The sequence below is a fragment of the Parasteatoda tepidariorum genome, chromosome 9, assembly GCF_043381705.1.
Source record: "Parasteatoda tepidariorum isolate YZ-2023 chromosome 9, CAS_Ptep_4.0, whole genome shotgun sequence".
NCBI classification, from domain to species: Eukaryota; Metazoa; Arthropoda; class Arachnida; order Araneae; family Theridiidae; genus Parasteatoda; species Parasteatoda tepidariorum.
In genome coordinates this window covers 54591819-54609188 of record NC_092212.1, presented here as the reverse complement: position 1 = coordinate 54609188, position 17370 = coordinate 54591819, and the positions used below count along the sequence as shown (strand labels likewise).

Here is a 17370-nt window from a genome sequence, read left to right as displayed (position 1 = left end):
TTATTTAATTATTTAATTGCTTATTAATTTTGACTATAAACAATTTTACAACAAGTGCACATTCCTTTTGAATTGAATAAACAAACTGTTGTGGGGAAAAAAAATTTTTTAGCTTATCTTTTCTTCTGCTATGACACAGCTGAATGGAGGAAAAAACATCTTGAGAAATTTATCTATGAGGAAGTTTTGTGAATGTTTTTAAGTTTCAAATGTTACTAAGAATTATTTTTTTGGTATAAATATTTGTTAACTTGAAAGAAAATAGGAGTTTAAACAGAATCTTTAATTTAATCAAAGTCAAGTAAAAAAAAAAATTTTTTTTTTTTTAAATCTTTTAATTTATCGAAAAGGAAAATTTACCTTTAACAAGAGTGCACACGTGCATCAGATTTTTCAAATAACAAGACATCTCGTTGCTGTTTGGAAATACAATTAAATTGTCAGTTAATGTTTTGGTAGAACTTCAATGTTAATCATCTTAAAACAATTAAGTTTGTTTTTTAAATAAATTAATAATTTTTAAAAGTTCGATGTCTTTACACCAGATGTTTTTTCAAAGACATTCTGAGAAATACCTCAGGTATTGGATCTGATTCCATGAAGTTGACATTCAATACTTCTTAGATTTATACTAGTGTAATAGGAAAATTTTCATGAGTAAATTTTCCAAACGTCATGTTCTGCAAATCAAAGTTAAACCTTATCGCAAAATAATTTAGTTTTTAGTATATTTAATGAGTCTAGATTATTTTTTTCTTCATAAGTTTGGTTTAAAAATAATAACTATTTCTAATACCAGATTTTTTTTTTTTTTTTTTATCTATAGTCTGAAAGAAATATAATATTATAGGTTTACTTTGATCCCATATTTTTCATATTGTAAAGTTGCAAATAATAGCAACATTACAACTTCCTATTATTTCTTTTGTTCATATAATAACAGAAAACAAGCTTCTGTCGTGGAACAATTAAAATAATGCAAATGTTGGAAAGAATTTTGATACGTATTAGGAATTTGATGAAATTAGCTAATTTTTACTAACAAGATTTTCATTTTTATTTGTTTCATTTCTGTTCATAATTCTATTTTTGCATAAATGAAGCCGCGCTCGTTCAAATTAAACATAAAATGCTTTCTCTAAAAATTTATTTCATAATTATCTGATCAAAAAGAAAAAAAAAAACCTTTTTAAATTGCTATGTACAACAAATACAGTAAATATACTATTTACAACAAAGATAGTTCGTTTCAGAAACATTAACAGTTGCACACATAATTGCTTTTATGTTAATTTCATGTTGAGAGATTAATGAAATATAGAAATGATGTTACATTATGGTAGATAGTGTTACCAATAATGAACATCATTAAGGAATGATATTTTAAATGCGTCACCATGGACTTCCAAGAGGGGGTGACAGGGGACACGTGCCATCTCGATCAGAGAAAATCAATCGACAGCTGCGAGTGACACGCTGCAACAAGTCTGGTCCAAATTTCGTAGCTGTGCGATCCACGACACTATCCTTTTTGAGGCAACTAAATCCTCCAAATTCACAAATCCTATAATGATGTAGTAGGGCAACTGTGTCCTGTACACTTATAGCTCTGCTGCCTGAAATATATAAAGTTAAAAAGAGCTAAGGCATGACGTATATACTACCCTACAATAATGGAAGGGACACTTTCAGTTTTAGACATTTTTTTAAAATATTTCACAAGAAACATTTAGCGAATTTCTTTCTAAATTTAGAGGTGTTAAGGTCATGCGATTTCTCATAGTTATCAATAAAGTTTAAAGCTTTCAGAGATTAGAGTGACTGGTAATAAATTACGAACGAAAATAAGTGTTTTTGAACACCCTAAGCCAGAAAATGTGGTAATAAGCTCATATATGGGCTTCGCAGATCAGATGTCCCATTTTTTTTTGAGGGGGGGGGGTGAGATTAAATTAAAATACACAGTTACGCTAGTTCTCTAAATTTCACTCGTAGTAAAAAAAGTTCTTAAATCTTCGAAACATCTGTAAAAAGATTAATCTCTTTATTGCTTTTACCTCCAATGAATTTAAATTGAAGATGATTCATGAAAAATGAGCTGCACAATCGGTCTTGCCGATAAGCAGACCTAGCGCGTTCTCCAGGGGTGGTATCCACTCTTTCAGGACCACCACAATGGGTGAGATATCGTTGGTCATGTTAATTTGGACGTCTGGTTTCTGCCACACTAGATGGCAGCACCAAGACTATTTGGATGCTAAAGTGCACTAGGAATTTAATTTTGCCGGAAATGCCAAGAGCCAATACGGCACTGGGATTTTTTACATACCGTATAATCATACGACATGTCCGCTGAGGATTTTCTGCTGCCATGAATTATTAAGGGGACTATAATCGATTGTTTGGATATGCGACGATTATGAGGACTATTGTAAATTATGTGGTCTACCGCATCTTTACACTATTTATATGACCTTGTTAGCATTTCAACAAATATCTACACTTTCGGAGAGCAATCTAATCATTTAACTCCAATTCTCTTCAGATTTTTTTAACTTTTGCAATTCAAATAAAGTTAGAAAAATAAAAGAGAGAAAGAAAACTTCCTAATAGTTTGGACTACGTTTATAAATTAGATACACTTACCTGAGGTATGCCTCCAAACCACATGATTTCCAACTTCTATTATGCGATCTGGAACCACAATATATTTAGATCGGCTTCCTATTTTCATTGAAGTAGATAGTCTTCTAGTTTTGTATTGAGTAATGAGATATGGTACCCATTGTGGTGGTTTTTCAGGTTCAGCTCCATACACAGTGGTGTCGTTTTCCCAGTAGAGGTAAAAGAAAACATTTTTAAAAACGAAGCTACCCGGGCGGCCTCTTATATGTTTATTGTCTTCTTCCAATTGATGCAACATGTCCATGTAAGTTTCATGCTCGCGAGGGATGATGTATTCGTCGAAATCTAACATTATTACATATCGAAAGAAGTACATAGTTCTGAAGACGCAATCATTGAGGGAAGAAAATATAGCCTCTGTTCTTATTTCTTTCTGTGATTTAACGGGCAAAGTCCAAGGAAGAATTGTAACACTGCCTTGTGTTATATAGTATCGCAAAACAGCGTCAACGTTTGGACCTACCGTATGATTGTAAAAAAAGAAATGTTCCACACCAAGTTGGCGATGAAATTCGATAAATTCTAAGAGCCATGTAGCTCGATCGTAATTGTAATGAAGTGGTTTCACGCATACAGCAATGTCACCTCTTGGAGATACGACATCCTCTTTGTTTTGGTGAACCGGCAACATTGCAGAGAAAGTGAAATTTCGATTAATAGAAACTATTACCCTTAAAGGCGATGGTGTATTCTTGGCGACTTCGCAAGAGATAAAAAGAGAACAGTACTTTAATCTCCAATGTTCATTCATGACTTTTTTTACGACACGAGCATCAATGGTTTTACCGTCCGCCATTTGCAGGCGGCAAAATACGGGTGGGGGATGTTTTGTTACCATAACAGCCATTATTCTGACGTTATTGTTTTGATCGAATCGATCGTCCCAATAAGCTGAATATACTAAAAATTTATATTGATCGCGAGGATTATTAGCTTGAATCCAGTCATTTAGGCTAGTTCTTACAACATTTTCCTGTTTATGAACAGTCTGTGTAGGATTAGGAAATAGTCTTGGATGTGCCAGACGTCCAAATATGTCTTTATAAGTTAATTTCTTAGGGGTTATAAATTTTTCCTCTTTGGTTTTGACTTTGAAACGTGGGTTTTTAGCAACGTATTTCAGCTTAATAACTGGCAATTTTTGGAGTGGTGGATTTTTTAACGATCCGTCAACAATATCTTCCTCTTTTTTCTTAAATAGTGGAGTTGATTTAGGTTGAACTTTTATTGATTGAACTTTGTCAATATCAAAAGTCGTTTTTGAAGTAAGGTGTTTTGGGTTTAGAGTCGATTTAATAGTTTCTTTACCATACGTTGCGGGCATAAATTCATCCAGTTTCGATACAGGTATTTCTTTGTCACTATCAAATTCTTGATAAACAATTGCTAAAACAATCATACCTATTAACAATATCGTGACTGTATTATAGCATGTTGCCAATCTTTTAAGAGATCCCAAATACTTGAAGCGAATAACACGAAAATAATGTTTGAATTTCGACATTCCAAAATTAGTTAATGGTCAGCTCATATTTATCTTACATCAGATAAATAGCGTTTTTCTTGAACGGATTTCCTTTTATTTTCTCGGAAGGCAAACATTTTTTTCAAAAAATTATAAAATCTGATATTTCTGTTTAACTGCGTTCTGTTTAATTTCTGTTATTCTGTTAATAAACCTGAAGACTGCTAAGTTCGTTTAGTTGTATTTAATCAGTTCCATTCCCTGAAAAGTAAGAAAAATATGAAAGCGTTACTTTTTCTTAATGTAAAAGCCAAACAAATGATGTTCGATTGTTTCAGGTTAAAAGAAACCAAGGCAAATATATTTAGATTGTGTATATAAATTTCCTATTAATGCATTAAATTATTGATTGATTATTTTTAGTATATTAGGAGTTTTTAACGCCAGGAGCATTAAGAGTTTTTAACCAGTAGTAATCCATTAACTATTTCATTCAGTTTATAACAATAGATAAATGAAAAAAAAATTTAAAAGGCCGTAGTACAACTATTTCAAATAATAACTGTAATGCAAAATTCTTGGATGTTGTTAAAAAATGATCATTGCCGAATCACTCTATTTAGTGTTTTATTAAGATCGAAATAATAATAATTTAAAAATAATAAGACATTAAGCATACCAACATACGAGACATATATCTTTGACAAACAAGCATTTGAAAGACAGTTTGAGAATTGCAGCTATAATTATTTCCCATGGTATTCATTGTTAAGTTTAATTAGTTCGGCAAAAATAATATAACATAATGAAATGACATTCATCCCTTTTGTAATGTATAATAATTTTTAAAATATTTTTCAACACCGTAGTATTTAGATGATTAATTTGTTAGCATAATCATATTTTGTCTGTTTTAGACAAAATCTAAACTGAATTGTTTCTTATCCAATTTTATTTCAATTTTTAACAAAATAATATCATAGGTTATTTTATTTTATAAACGGCGTTTATCAGAAGAGTCAATTCTGAATTACGACCTTCAATATTCAATGTGGCCTAGCAATTTAGAACCCATTGGGGAATTTTGAAGGAATTAACCCGCGTTTGCGTTACATGGATAAGAAAACCACGAAATATTCCCACGGTTTGCCCAATGACAAGGGGATTCCCCGATCTGTCTACCACTAAGAATATTTTAAGTCAGTGCAGGGGTAGGCGAGATCCGGAAGTAGAATTCGCATCAACCAGCCACCGCTGAGATTTGAACCTGGGGCTCCTCATTGAGGAGCAAACGCTCTATTCCCTGAGCTACCATGGAAATGTCGTGTTAGAAAATATGTAAAAAAAATGGTACCTACTCCGATATAAACTGTTTATCTTCTTTGATATTGATGGCGCCCTCGGACACAAAATGTTGAAAACCCCTAACTTATATATTTTACTACCTCTATTTAATTCTTATAAGATCTGTTTGAAAGTGTCGAATGCAATCAACATAATCTAGCATTCTCACGGTGAACAATTAATTGATTTTTTAAAAAAATAATTAACTTTTCAAAACATTTTAAGGTACTATTCAGTTTAGCAAGATCATACGAGAGTCTCCACACTGTTACTAACGTCAATGATGCTTAATTACTTCTGATAATAGATACCTAATCTACTAATAAGTACTGTGATATTAAATTTCTATACAATCCAATAATTTTGATATTTTCTTTGAAATGACTTGCATCTCGAAAACAGATAAATTGTTGATAGTTGATACACTCTCGAAAGTTGATAAATTGAGTTTGAAATTTATCACATCAAAGGTTTTAAAATTAAATATTTAAAATATATATATATATATATTAAAATAAATAAAACGTGCTATAATTTGATACACAGTTAGTCACTCATTTCAGCAATTCCGATATCATCTGAACAGTTTCGGATCTACATTTTTTGTATGCTGATTGAAAAATATTTTTATATTTTAGCTATACGAAAAAAGAAGCCATTAAATAAAGCACTCTATGCATTTAACTTCGAAAAAGACTTGCTTACAACTCGCATTTAAATAAAAATAAATGGCTTAAAACTTAAAAGCATTTTTAAAGAATAACTCAACAATTATACTTACTAAGTGCTTAAACCGATTGAATACGGTTAGACACAGGAGATGCGGTTTAAATAAGTATCTTTTCAACCGTTGAAAGACCCGCAGATAGATTTTTTTTTCTTCTTGCGTCAGTGTGTAATTCGGTGGATGTTGGTATTTGAATAAATAAATAAACAAATGTACACAACTACCCACATTGACCTGATGTTCATATTTTTATCAAAACTTTCTAAGTTTCCTAAAAAAAAATTACTGCATTTTATGTTAAAATAGCGGTTAACTAAATATGTTTTGATTATAAGTATTTTAAATATGTGTCAATAATTTTAATAAAATAATAAATAATTTTGATAAAAGTTTTTTATTTTACTTTATCATTCATCAATTTTAAAGTTTACTTTAAAAGCAAGATTGGGTCAAAAAATTTTACATATAAGAAAAAATAGCTTGTATGTTTGATATTTAAATCTAGGGCGTGAGATTTCAGTTCTAAAGCTATTAGCCGAACTAAAATTTTTGTTCGCTATTTTTACGAAAAATATAAGCATTTTTTAAAATGTTAACAAATGTATGAAGAGCTTATTGGTGACCAAAGCCTTAAAAGGGTGTAGAAAATGTGAACCATACTTATTTCAACAAAAATAGTAACAATATTTATGTATTTAAAATAAATCAGCCATAAGTTTTCGTTATGATTCCAATATCATCTACATATTGAAATAAGAAAAACATCAGTAATGTTTATCATACTTATAGCTCTTCATGTTTGCTTACCGCTGACTTCTGGCACTAACATTTCATTTCTCAGGATCAAAATATGCTGAGGGGGGGGGGGCCANTGGGGGGGGGGGGTCCATTTATAGAAATTCTGAATAAATCATTCTAGCGAATTTCAAAACCGACAGTCTCGAAGGTCTGCCGAAGTTGTGTTGTGATATTTTTCACAGATGTTGCACGTAAACCTCTGAGAAAAACATGGATGGTAGTTAGATTTGAAACATAATCTTTTTTAAAGACTAAACTTACTCGCCACCCCTAAATATTCGGTCGCCAATGGCGTGCTGTGGAGAGAAAATTTCACACCCTGTTTCAATCAGTTGTATAAATCTTAATAACATTTAATACAATGTATGAACGTTCACTTAACTTGATATTTACGTTACGTTAACTTAATTAACATTCTCTTAAAAAAAATGCAGCTATATATGTTGCTTTGACTCATCTATTAAACTTGTTAGATTTATTTTAAGCTGAAAGGTTTTGATTGCGTCGATTAATTATTTGAAGGAAACATAAAATGCATGTAAGATCGAGTCATTAAATGTTAAAATAAACTTCACTCAAATCATGCCTTTACTTTTATTATTAGACTTATTCAATAAAACGTGATTGCAAAACTAATTTTATTTATGGCTTACAAGAAAAGGCAGTTAACTTTCAAAAATAAAGCTGAATGGCAGTAAGTTCATTGAATAATTAACTTTCTAGTTAGAAATGTCAGCGAATAAGATATTCTAGGAATAATAGTTGTATGTAGAAAAAAAGTGTGTAAGTAGTAAAAAAAAAGAAGCATGTAAAAAAAAAAAGCTTTTAGGAATAATAGTTGTATGTTCTTAAAATGCGTGTCTAAAATACCATTACCCGATGTGGGTGTTAGACGATTCTAAACTACATTCATTTTTATTTCTACGATATTTGAAAAAAAAAAAAACGTGAAGTTTTGAAACGTTACTTTTAAATTATTAATGTAGGAATAGAGGTTGATTCCGTAGAAATATTGTATAAAAAATGATTTTTCAAATAAATTAATTATTGAAGTTTTAGCTTATTAAAATTTAAATATTCTTTAACAAAAACTTAAAAATACTTCGTTGAAAATAAATATTTTTGCCACCGAAGGAATTTCTGCCTAGTAAAACTGGGCTTTTAATGCATGAAACTTTTAAACTATTAGCTCTATCGACTTGAGTTTGATTTGAGTCATTTTAGTGTAATATTTTACATCAGACATAATGTCTCAAATACGCATGGTTTAGTTCCTCTTTCACCTTACAACATGTATTTTAGGTATTTTTCTTCATAATTTTAAGTTCATTTTGCGAAAAATCCTTAAATGACTGAAAGAAATGGATACCCTGTTTGAAATTATCTCACCAAATAATAAAGAAATTAGTGATTAAATGCCGTTACATTTTTTATTACTCAAATTTGGCAACCCTTTGTAATAATTGTCAGGAATTGCAATTCAGGAATGCTATATTTTATCGTGATTTAATGATCTGTTGACCATCTTTCAAGCTTAACCTATATTAATGCAATTTTTGCAATAATTACTAGAGAGATTAGAAAATATTATTAATGCTGAAACTGGTTTTTAAATTTCTTTTATCTGGAAGTTTATTTTATTTGTTCTTTGAGCCAAGTAATTTATTATGTCTGAAAGTGAGCAACCTGTAGTAACTTCGTTTAAATTTTAAAATAGCGTTTTTAGCAGTTAAAAAATTAATTTGGTTAATTCTTTAATGTAAAGAGAAAATTATTTATATTAAGCTTAAAAAATTTTTGCAGCCACGAATTGAAAAAAAAAATTGTTTTTTTTTTTAAATTTTTAATATGTTTTTGGTTTATAAATTTTTAATATGTTTTTGGTTTATAAATTTTTAAAATTTTTGTTTTCCAATGAAATTTATTTATACGAGTATAATCCCACAAGGTGAACAAAAAATTCCTGTCTTTTAAAAGATAAGCTGTCCAAATAGTCTTATTTATTTCTTTAATTTTTTTAAAAAGTAATAAAGTTGGGATTATTTTGACAAGGGTTTTGATGTTAATATTTATGCAAACTAACATAGAGTTTCCGTGAAGTTCTAAACAATTCGAGTTGCTGGATTTGGTAAAATGCCAATTTTTTGACAAGTTAGAAAGAAGTTCATGTTGTTGGAATAGTGGATGTGAAGTCAGGGAAAGAAGCCTTTATTATAATTTAAACAAAGTATAAATTAATTTGAAGTAAATATAAAATTTAAAAAAAAAAGTATAAGATTTGGGGTATTTACAGGACTAAGACGAAAAGAATTAGATAATCGATCTTAAAAGAACAGTGCAAGAAGCTCTAGGGGTTGGCGGGCAATAGCGAGTTTAGAAAAGAGCTAATCCAGTTTATTAAATAAAATAAATGTTGAAATGAAAGAGATTCTGCGACTTGAACTGTAATGTGAGTTGTAGAATGATAATTTGAAATATTCGACTCAGCGCTTAACTGAAATGTTTGACTCGGCGTTTAATAGTCTGATTTCGTCTCCTATAAAAATTTTCACCGAATTAAATTCTTATTTTTGTTGCGAACTACTAGCCCAGAGATCCTCGTAAATATAATCTCACCCAAATTTCTTTAATTTTTAATCGATAAAATTATTTTCCAATTATTTTCTTACTTAAATACCGATAATAATTCGATCTAACAATATTTGTATGATAAAATATATAGCTATTGAATAATGAAAATAATAAAAGTATGTTGAAAATGTCAGAGTAGTTAGTAGTAACACAAGGGGCTATTAGCGACGGTCTGGGAAACGGTCTCGTGATTTTGTTCCTTTACAAAAAGAATGGCATCCTCGCTTTGGTGGTCTGATGATCTGCACTTAAACACTTTACGGTAGAACAGTTTAACAAGAACCGATACTGTACACTCTCGGTTCCTTCGCAGACGGACACGAAGTTATTAACTCACAGTGTATATTTCCATTCCCTGTAATTTTCTTTAAAAAAATTAGATTTTAAATCAAAACATGTTTCCTCGCTTTTGACTTACTTAAAAAAATGCAATCAGGCAAATAATTTATAAAATTTATTTTGTAAGTCATTTCAAGTTTTTAGAAGGATTTATAATAATTGCTTTGATAATTAACTCAATGAACTTAACTATTCAAAACATTTTCTTGAGTAATTAAGCTTAGTGATCTATCTAGACGATTCAATGACAGTTTCATCAGGAAATAGTGTGAATTCATACAACATTATTCATGTTTACCCGTAGAATATATGAATAAAGTTCTGTCACATAAATAACTTTTCAACTTTTTCGCATTTATTATTACATATAAACTTTTATAAAAACTAATAATTAAAACAATAAAGAATCCAACTTAAAAGTGATTAAAAAAAGGTATAATTTTAGCCCTTTTAACCAACCACTTTTTTTTTAATGCAACAAAATTTCATAAACAATAATCGTTTATTTTTTATAGTTTATATAAATTGCTATGTTAATTATTTAAATAAAAAAATTTTCCAATTTCTTACCTCCATATATTGTACAATAAAACGTTTTTTTTTTAAATTTAATTTCTGCTTATATAACACAAAAATAACAATCCGTAAACTGTTACAGGAGCTGTCTGTGAAGCAAAATTAAGAGAATAAGTTACTGTGCCAAACGATTCCATTTGATAACTGAAGCGGTAAAGTTTTATTGTCATTGTTGCCATAGGAACATCACACATTCTTCAGATTCGCTTGTCGCATTTTTCTTTTATATACTCTGGAATAATTAAAGAAGGTTCCTCATGTGCGAATTTTACAGAGCGAATTTTTTTTTCAATGCCAATATATGTAATTTATAACGTTTTGTTGCCTATAATGAGGGTCAAATACTATTCGCCTTTTAACTTATTGAGTCACGCAGACTAACATTTCATTAATCTATTGAACTTTTCTCTCCGACGTATCCTTAAAATTGTCTTTCATAAAAGTAAATTATATGTTATATCTTATCCAAATAAAATTGCAATGTATTTACGTTAAAATTGACATAGCATATTAAAGTTCATTATTATTGTTTTTTGTCCTTAATAAAAGATATAGGTTAATGCAAAAGAATAACTACAGTCCCTGGCCAAATTATTAGACGCACTATAAGATTCTATGTAAAATCTTGATTATCAGGCGATACTATATAGCTTTATTGTTTTTATAGGACTGAAACCGGTTTTCACTTGTTTACGTTAGTGTCTCAATTGGTTAAATTAGACGATATATAATATAAATTTGGCGATAGGATAAATTTCCTATTTGCATTTATTTTTAACGTATTGTATTACAATGTTAAGCAATTGATACAGGAGCGTAAACAAATGTAAACCGGTTTCATCCGAGTAAAAACAATACAGCTGTATAGTATCACCTGATAATTATCACCTGATAATCTATGTAATTATCACCTGATACCTGATAATTACATAGAATCTTATAGTGCGTCTAATAATATGGCTAGGGACTGTATATACATTTTCTATAAGAAATAGGTTAAAACTTGAATTCAAGGTTTAACAAGTTATAATTTGTGTTTAATCCAATATGTATAAATTTATAAAATATACTATGTTTTTTAAAACAAACTGTTCTAAAATAGCTTCATTTATAGAATCGTTTGCACAAAAAGAATTCCTAAAAATCGTTTGCTCAAGCATAGTAAACAATTATGTTATAAGTGCATTAGTTAGAATAATTTGTTTAAATTGCATTGAAATCTATGATTGTGTCTAAATTATCAAATATTATATCTTTTTTTTAATTAAAAATTGTTTTACAAGGATGATTTGTAAGCTATTGAATAATTTAAAGCAAACGAAAATTATATTTTTTTACAAAGAAGCTTTCGTCAAGCTATCCTCAATGATTTTCAACTTCAACTACATTTAAAACTTTTGAAAGAACGAATAAGAATCATATCGAACTCCTAACAAATATCCTAATCAAGATTAAGGGTAGATATGAAGAAATAAATGGGTATTTACTTTTTATATTTATTTAGAATAACAGCCGTCAGAAAGTATGGTGCTTTAAAAAAGTACCTTTTTTTAAACGAGTTAAAATATTATTCTAATCTCTTAAGATTTGTTTAGTTTAAAACAATTTAATGCAAAAATGAATTTTATTTATTTAGCAGTTTTTATGTTGCTTATAATTCATTTGAATACAAAACATATTTTGAAACTATTATTTCTCTAGAAAGTAATAATTTCAAAAATTTTGATATCGGAAGCAATTATTATTTAATTTCAATGTAAACTTTTAAGAGTTTTATTATTTAAACCTTAAATACTATAAAATAACTGTAATATTTCGAGTTTGCTAAAGAATATCCGTCAGCGTCATTAAATTTTAAGTTTTTATATACTCTTCAAATTATAATGCTATTTATTTCTTTTTCTTCAGAATATTTAAAAGTACTAATTTGCGAAAGTGTTGTAAAAAGTAGGTATTAGGACACAAAAACCAAGTTGTGACTCACCTTAACCTTGTTTATGAAGCCACCACAATGAATTTTTCTCTTTTACCAGAATATTCAAGGCGTGATGCAGTGGCTTTTTTCGGAAACTACCAGCAGGCCACGATTGCCTGGGTAAGCATCTTCTATTCTGTGATCTTAGAAAACTCATTGACGACTCCGAAATTACCTGATTGTAGAACTGATAGTAGTAGAAACTGTCTTAGGTAATAACTTCGGTCATTTTTGTTTTGTTAATTTTTTATAACTGTATTTACTTTAATGTTGTCATTAGAAATAAAAACAACACTAAAAGCACTTCTAATCGTCTAATTATACATCATAATAATTAAGAGAAACTCATCAGCTTTTGTCTGTCGCTCGCTTAATGCAAAAAAAAAAAAAAAAATCCTTGTCAACATTTCGTAAAAAAGTTTCATTAAATTTCAGGGCACGGTACTAAGTAATCTTAAAAAGTACAGGATGGGCCACAAAATCAAATATAGAAAGGAATATGAACTCTTAAGTTTATTCTTTGCTCAAAAGGTAGTTTTTTTTGACCATATACTAGCTATGAGAAAAAACCCATAAATGTTTCGTCTAGAACTGGGGCTTCCAATTTACATGAGGCCGGGGGCCGCAATTAAAATGCCAGTCAAATGGCGGTCCGCAACTTTATCAACATTTTATATAGGACTCTTTTATGTTTGAAGGAACATTAAATATTACTGTCAGATTTTTACCAAGTTGTACAAAACAAAAGTATTGAATTACAAATTAAAATAAGAAGTAGATTTTTAAAAATATTTAATTGCATATTAAAAAATTCGGGCTACAATAACTTTAATGTGCACCTATGTATTAAACAATTAATGTGCAACAGATATCTAATTGTTAAGATATAAAACTTTAAAAAGGTTGGTATTAAAACTTACATAGTAGCACACAAAATGTTCAATGAGAAAATTGAGGTTTGTCTGCTGCAACCACCAGAGAATAGATATTTACATTTTAAATTTAAAATTTACAAATGTGTGTGTAAATATTTTCGTCCAAAATGAGTGGTTTCAAAAAGTTAAATCGGAGAATTTCTTCGAGAAAATTTCTGATACACACATGCTAAATTATATTCACAAAATACAAAAAAATGAAATAAAAAAGAGCAACATACACGATTATTTTTGTATTTGAATAAATATTTTCTTGGATGTAAAACCTGAGAAATAAATTTCTTTGCATCGTTGGTGTGTTAAATTTCACAGAAATGAAGAAATTAGGTTTTTATTAACGAAAAAAGTATTTCAAACACATATAGATTTTTTACGAAAATCGTCTGCAAAGAAATGACAAATAATATATTTTAATTCGCGGGCCACAAAAAAAGGCTTCGCGGGCCGGATGTGGCCCCCAGTTCGCCAGTTGGAAACCCGTCTAGATCTGGGGTTTCCAACTTACATGAGGCCGGGGGCCGCAATTAAAATGCCAGTCAAATGGCGGTCCGAAAATTTATCAACATTTTATATAGGACTCTTTTATGTTTGAATGAATATTAAATATTACAGTCAGATTTTTATCAAAGGTTTTTTAAAATTAAAAAGCAAAATAACAAGCGTTTCAAATAATGATTGTTACGTATAATTTTAAATCTTCTCTTAATCAGAAACTTAGAGACAAGATTTTTTTTTTTTTTAAATTTAATTCTGTGATAAATTAGCATTATTTTTCGACTTATCAGTAATTATAGCAAAAAAAAGAAGAAAAAAATGATCGAGCATTTGAAATAAAATTTTCTTTCCTTTTCCACTCATGCGATATTCAATTCAAGGAATTTAAATAAAACATGATATTCATTCCCTCTTTCATGCGTTTTAAAATTTACAAATGCAAATAATTTCGTCCAAAATGAGTGGTTTCAAAAAGTTAAATGGGAGAATTTCTTCGACAAAATTTCTGATACGCTCATGCTAAATTATTTTAACAAAATACAAAAAAAAAATTTAAAAATAAAAAAGAGCAACAACACGATTATTTTTGTATTTGAATAAATATTTTTTTGGATGCAAAACTTAAGAAATAAATTTTTTTGCACCGTTGATATGTTAAATTTCACAGAAACGAAGAAATTAGGTTTATTTAAAGAATAGTATTCTAAAGCCATATAGATTTTTTCCGAAAATTGTGCGCAAAAAAAAAAAAANAAAGTATTTTAAACCCATATAGATTTTTTACGAAAATTATCCAAAAAAAAAAACTAATATATTTTAGTTCGCGGGTTGCAAAAAAAAAGCTTCGCCGCCAGTTGGTACGCACTGAATTGTCATGATCGAGTCAGATAAAGTAATTTGATCATAAAAAGTATCTTTTGTCCTTTAAATAGTAACAAAAGAAAATTATTAATTTGATAATAGTTTATATTATTATAAATTGATAAATAATTAAAAGTAATTTAAATTTATTTAACTAGTTTTTAATTTTTCAGTAATAATTGTAATATTTTAGAACAAATTGCATGTTTCAGTTTTTTTTAAATTTTTTTTATTTATTTATTTTTTTATATTTATTTTATAATATTTTGTAACATATTTTTAGCAAGTTTTTCCTTCCTTTTGTAGATATTATGTAACACGACCTACTTTTCTACATGCTTTTGTATCTTTCATACTCGGAAAAATAGCCCAAAACAGGCGTTATTTATCGACAAATGATTATATTTGTAAAGAAAAGAGAAATGCATTAGCTTCGATTTATTAATTAGGTAATTATCTTTGTGTTACGAATCGATTGAAATATTAATTGGAATCATTATTTCAATAGTTCCTTGCAGTAGAACTTTTAATAAAAAATAATGATTTCTTAACATGTTCTACGCATTAAAATAAAATGGTTTTTAAAATATCATTTGCATGGATTGTTCAGCTTTTAACTATATTATATATTTAAACGTTGGACTTCAAATTACAGCTTTTTAATATGGTTTAGTAGGTTAATTATTAAACAGCCTCAATATAAGTTGATAAGAGTCGCGGTGGCTCAGGGGATTGAGCACTCGCCTCTTAATAAGGTTAGCCGGGTTCGAATCCCAGGGATAGCTGGTAGAAACGAATTCCGCACCCGGCTCGCATCGACCACAGTGCTGATGTAAAATATCCTCAGTGGTACACGGATCATAGGGTAGAGTCCATCGGGCTAACCATAGGAGGTTATCGTTATTTTCCTCTCCGTGTACAGCAAATGCCGGTTAGTTCCATTAAAAGTCCTCAAACAAGGCAAATTTCTTCCAATACTTAATCCAGAAGTTTCCTTGTCTTCTGAATTAAGTTCAAAATAACAAGGCTGCGGAATTGAACATTGGTACCCGTAAACTCATAATTAGGTCGGCTGTTCAACGGCGGTTATAAAATAAAATTTAAGTCAGAATTTTTTAAAGCATTATGGAATTGCAACACACGTAAGAAACATCCCAAATATCTAAAATTAGTGTTGCTTTATGAGAGAGAAATGTAACAAGGTGCGTAGCGTTTTTAAAAAGTGCTCAAAGGTACTTATTTTTGATTTACATATTTAAAAGCCCTTAAAGGTGACTTTTTTATTCGGAGTTTGCAAAAAGTGCTTAATTTTCCATCTTTTAAAAAGAGATTTTTTCTTTGCCGTGTCGATTGTCGTTTTAAATTACAAAAATGCATGATTTTTCACAATTTTCTCTGGAATATTTATCAGAAACTGCTTATTTTATCATGATTTTGTGAAAATTTTATTGATTTTATGTTCATAAATTAAGAACTTTACGCGATAGAAAAAAAAAAAATTCTTATTACAGCATAGACCCTAATTATGATTTTGTTTTTGGAAATTGATTAAAAATATTTTTTGTGTGCTTAAAAGGTGCTTATTTTTTGTTGAAACATCTGGCTACGCACGTGTAATTAATTCATCAATTAACGAAGAAAAAAGTTACATCCAAGTTGGTTTTCAACTCCCTAAGACATTTGTACCTAAAATTTTTCATAATAAACATAAGAAAAAGGAAGAAAAAGAAAACATGAGTGAGTGAGGTGAAATTCCTTATATATGTTGTTACTACACATAGATATAATACCATATTTTTTGAAATAAAAATGAATAATAAAAGAATTATAATTCTTTTTACCTGTAATTTTCTTCAGTAAGGGTATTCTACAAACAGCTATCATCCGAAAATGAAACAGCAAATTTTGCAATTCTACAACTATTTAATTCCGACATGAAGCAGCTTTTTTGAGATTTCCCCCCCTCTTGCGATAAGGTAGGAGAGGGTGAGTGCATTGGACTGATGTCTAAAATAGATATAGTATATACTCGTAGCCTCAGAAAGGGCGTTAAAGCAATTTCGGTTCAGTAAGGAAAAAAAAGAAAGAAATGTATTCTGTCTATCACCGCAGAGAGTCTAGTCATCTGACTCCTTTCTACATAACAAATTAATTGGAGAGACAAGACTTGTCTCGTTAATTTGTTTTGTATACACGAAGGATGCTGGGTAATGCATAAACATTTGACGAAAAGGAAACATGCTTTGCTTGTCAAAAACTAAAAATATGAGTATGATTCAAAAAGAGAAATCTAGCGATCCTATTGCGAATGTCCGAGCGATTGAATTACATATGTCTTGTTACTTAATAGCTATGTTTACTGCTTTTTTTTTCATCAGCCTCAATATTGTCGATGGGTTTAATTATTACAGAAATGTTTTAGTAGCAGAACAAAGAATTTATTATTAAGACTTAATTATTATGATGACCCAACTTTGTTAAATGAGTCTATGAAATCGAACCCAGTCGAATCCCAATTAATGTTATTTTGTAAGTTAAC

The 17370-nt window shown here is 29.3% G+C and overlaps 1 protein-coding gene and 1 long non-coding RNA gene across 4 annotated transcripts; one reads left to right on the top strand and one right to left on the bottom strand.

Moving 5' to 3' along the window:
• Nucleotides 1-1130: 1130 nt before the first annotated feature.
• Nucleotides 1131-16980, bottom strand: LOC107455565 (uncharacterized). 3 transcript variants are annotated; one of them, XM_016073181.3, is made up of 3 exons: nucleotides 16673-16980; nucleotides 2647-4411; nucleotides 1131-1616 (listed from the first exon to the last, which is right to left on the bottom strand). In XM_016073181.3, the coding sequence occupies exons 2-3, from the start codon at nucleotides 4187-4189 to the stop codon at nucleotides 1393-1395; spliced, it is 1767 nt and encodes a 588-aa protein (XP_015928667.1). In that variant the 5' UTR covers nucleotides 4190-4411; nucleotides 16673-16980; the 3' UTR covers nucleotides 1131-1392. The 3 variants fall into 3 exon arrangements, with proteins under 3 accessions (XP_015928667.1, XP_071042020.1, XP_015928670.1); XM_071185919.1 differs by lacking the exon at nucleotides 16673-16980 and adding an exon at nucleotides 12550-12689; XM_016073184.3 differs by lacking the exon at nucleotides 16673-16980 and adding an exon at nucleotides 10560-10710.
• On the top strand, nucleotides 11823-15341 carry LOC139426604 (uncharacterized). The gene is made up of 3 exons (XR_011637826.1): nucleotides 11823-12044; nucleotides 12599-12752; nucleotides 15138-15341. It is a non-coding gene; the product is annotated as an uncharacterized lncRNA (long non-coding RNA).
• Nucleotides 16981-17370: the final 390 nt, after the last annotated feature.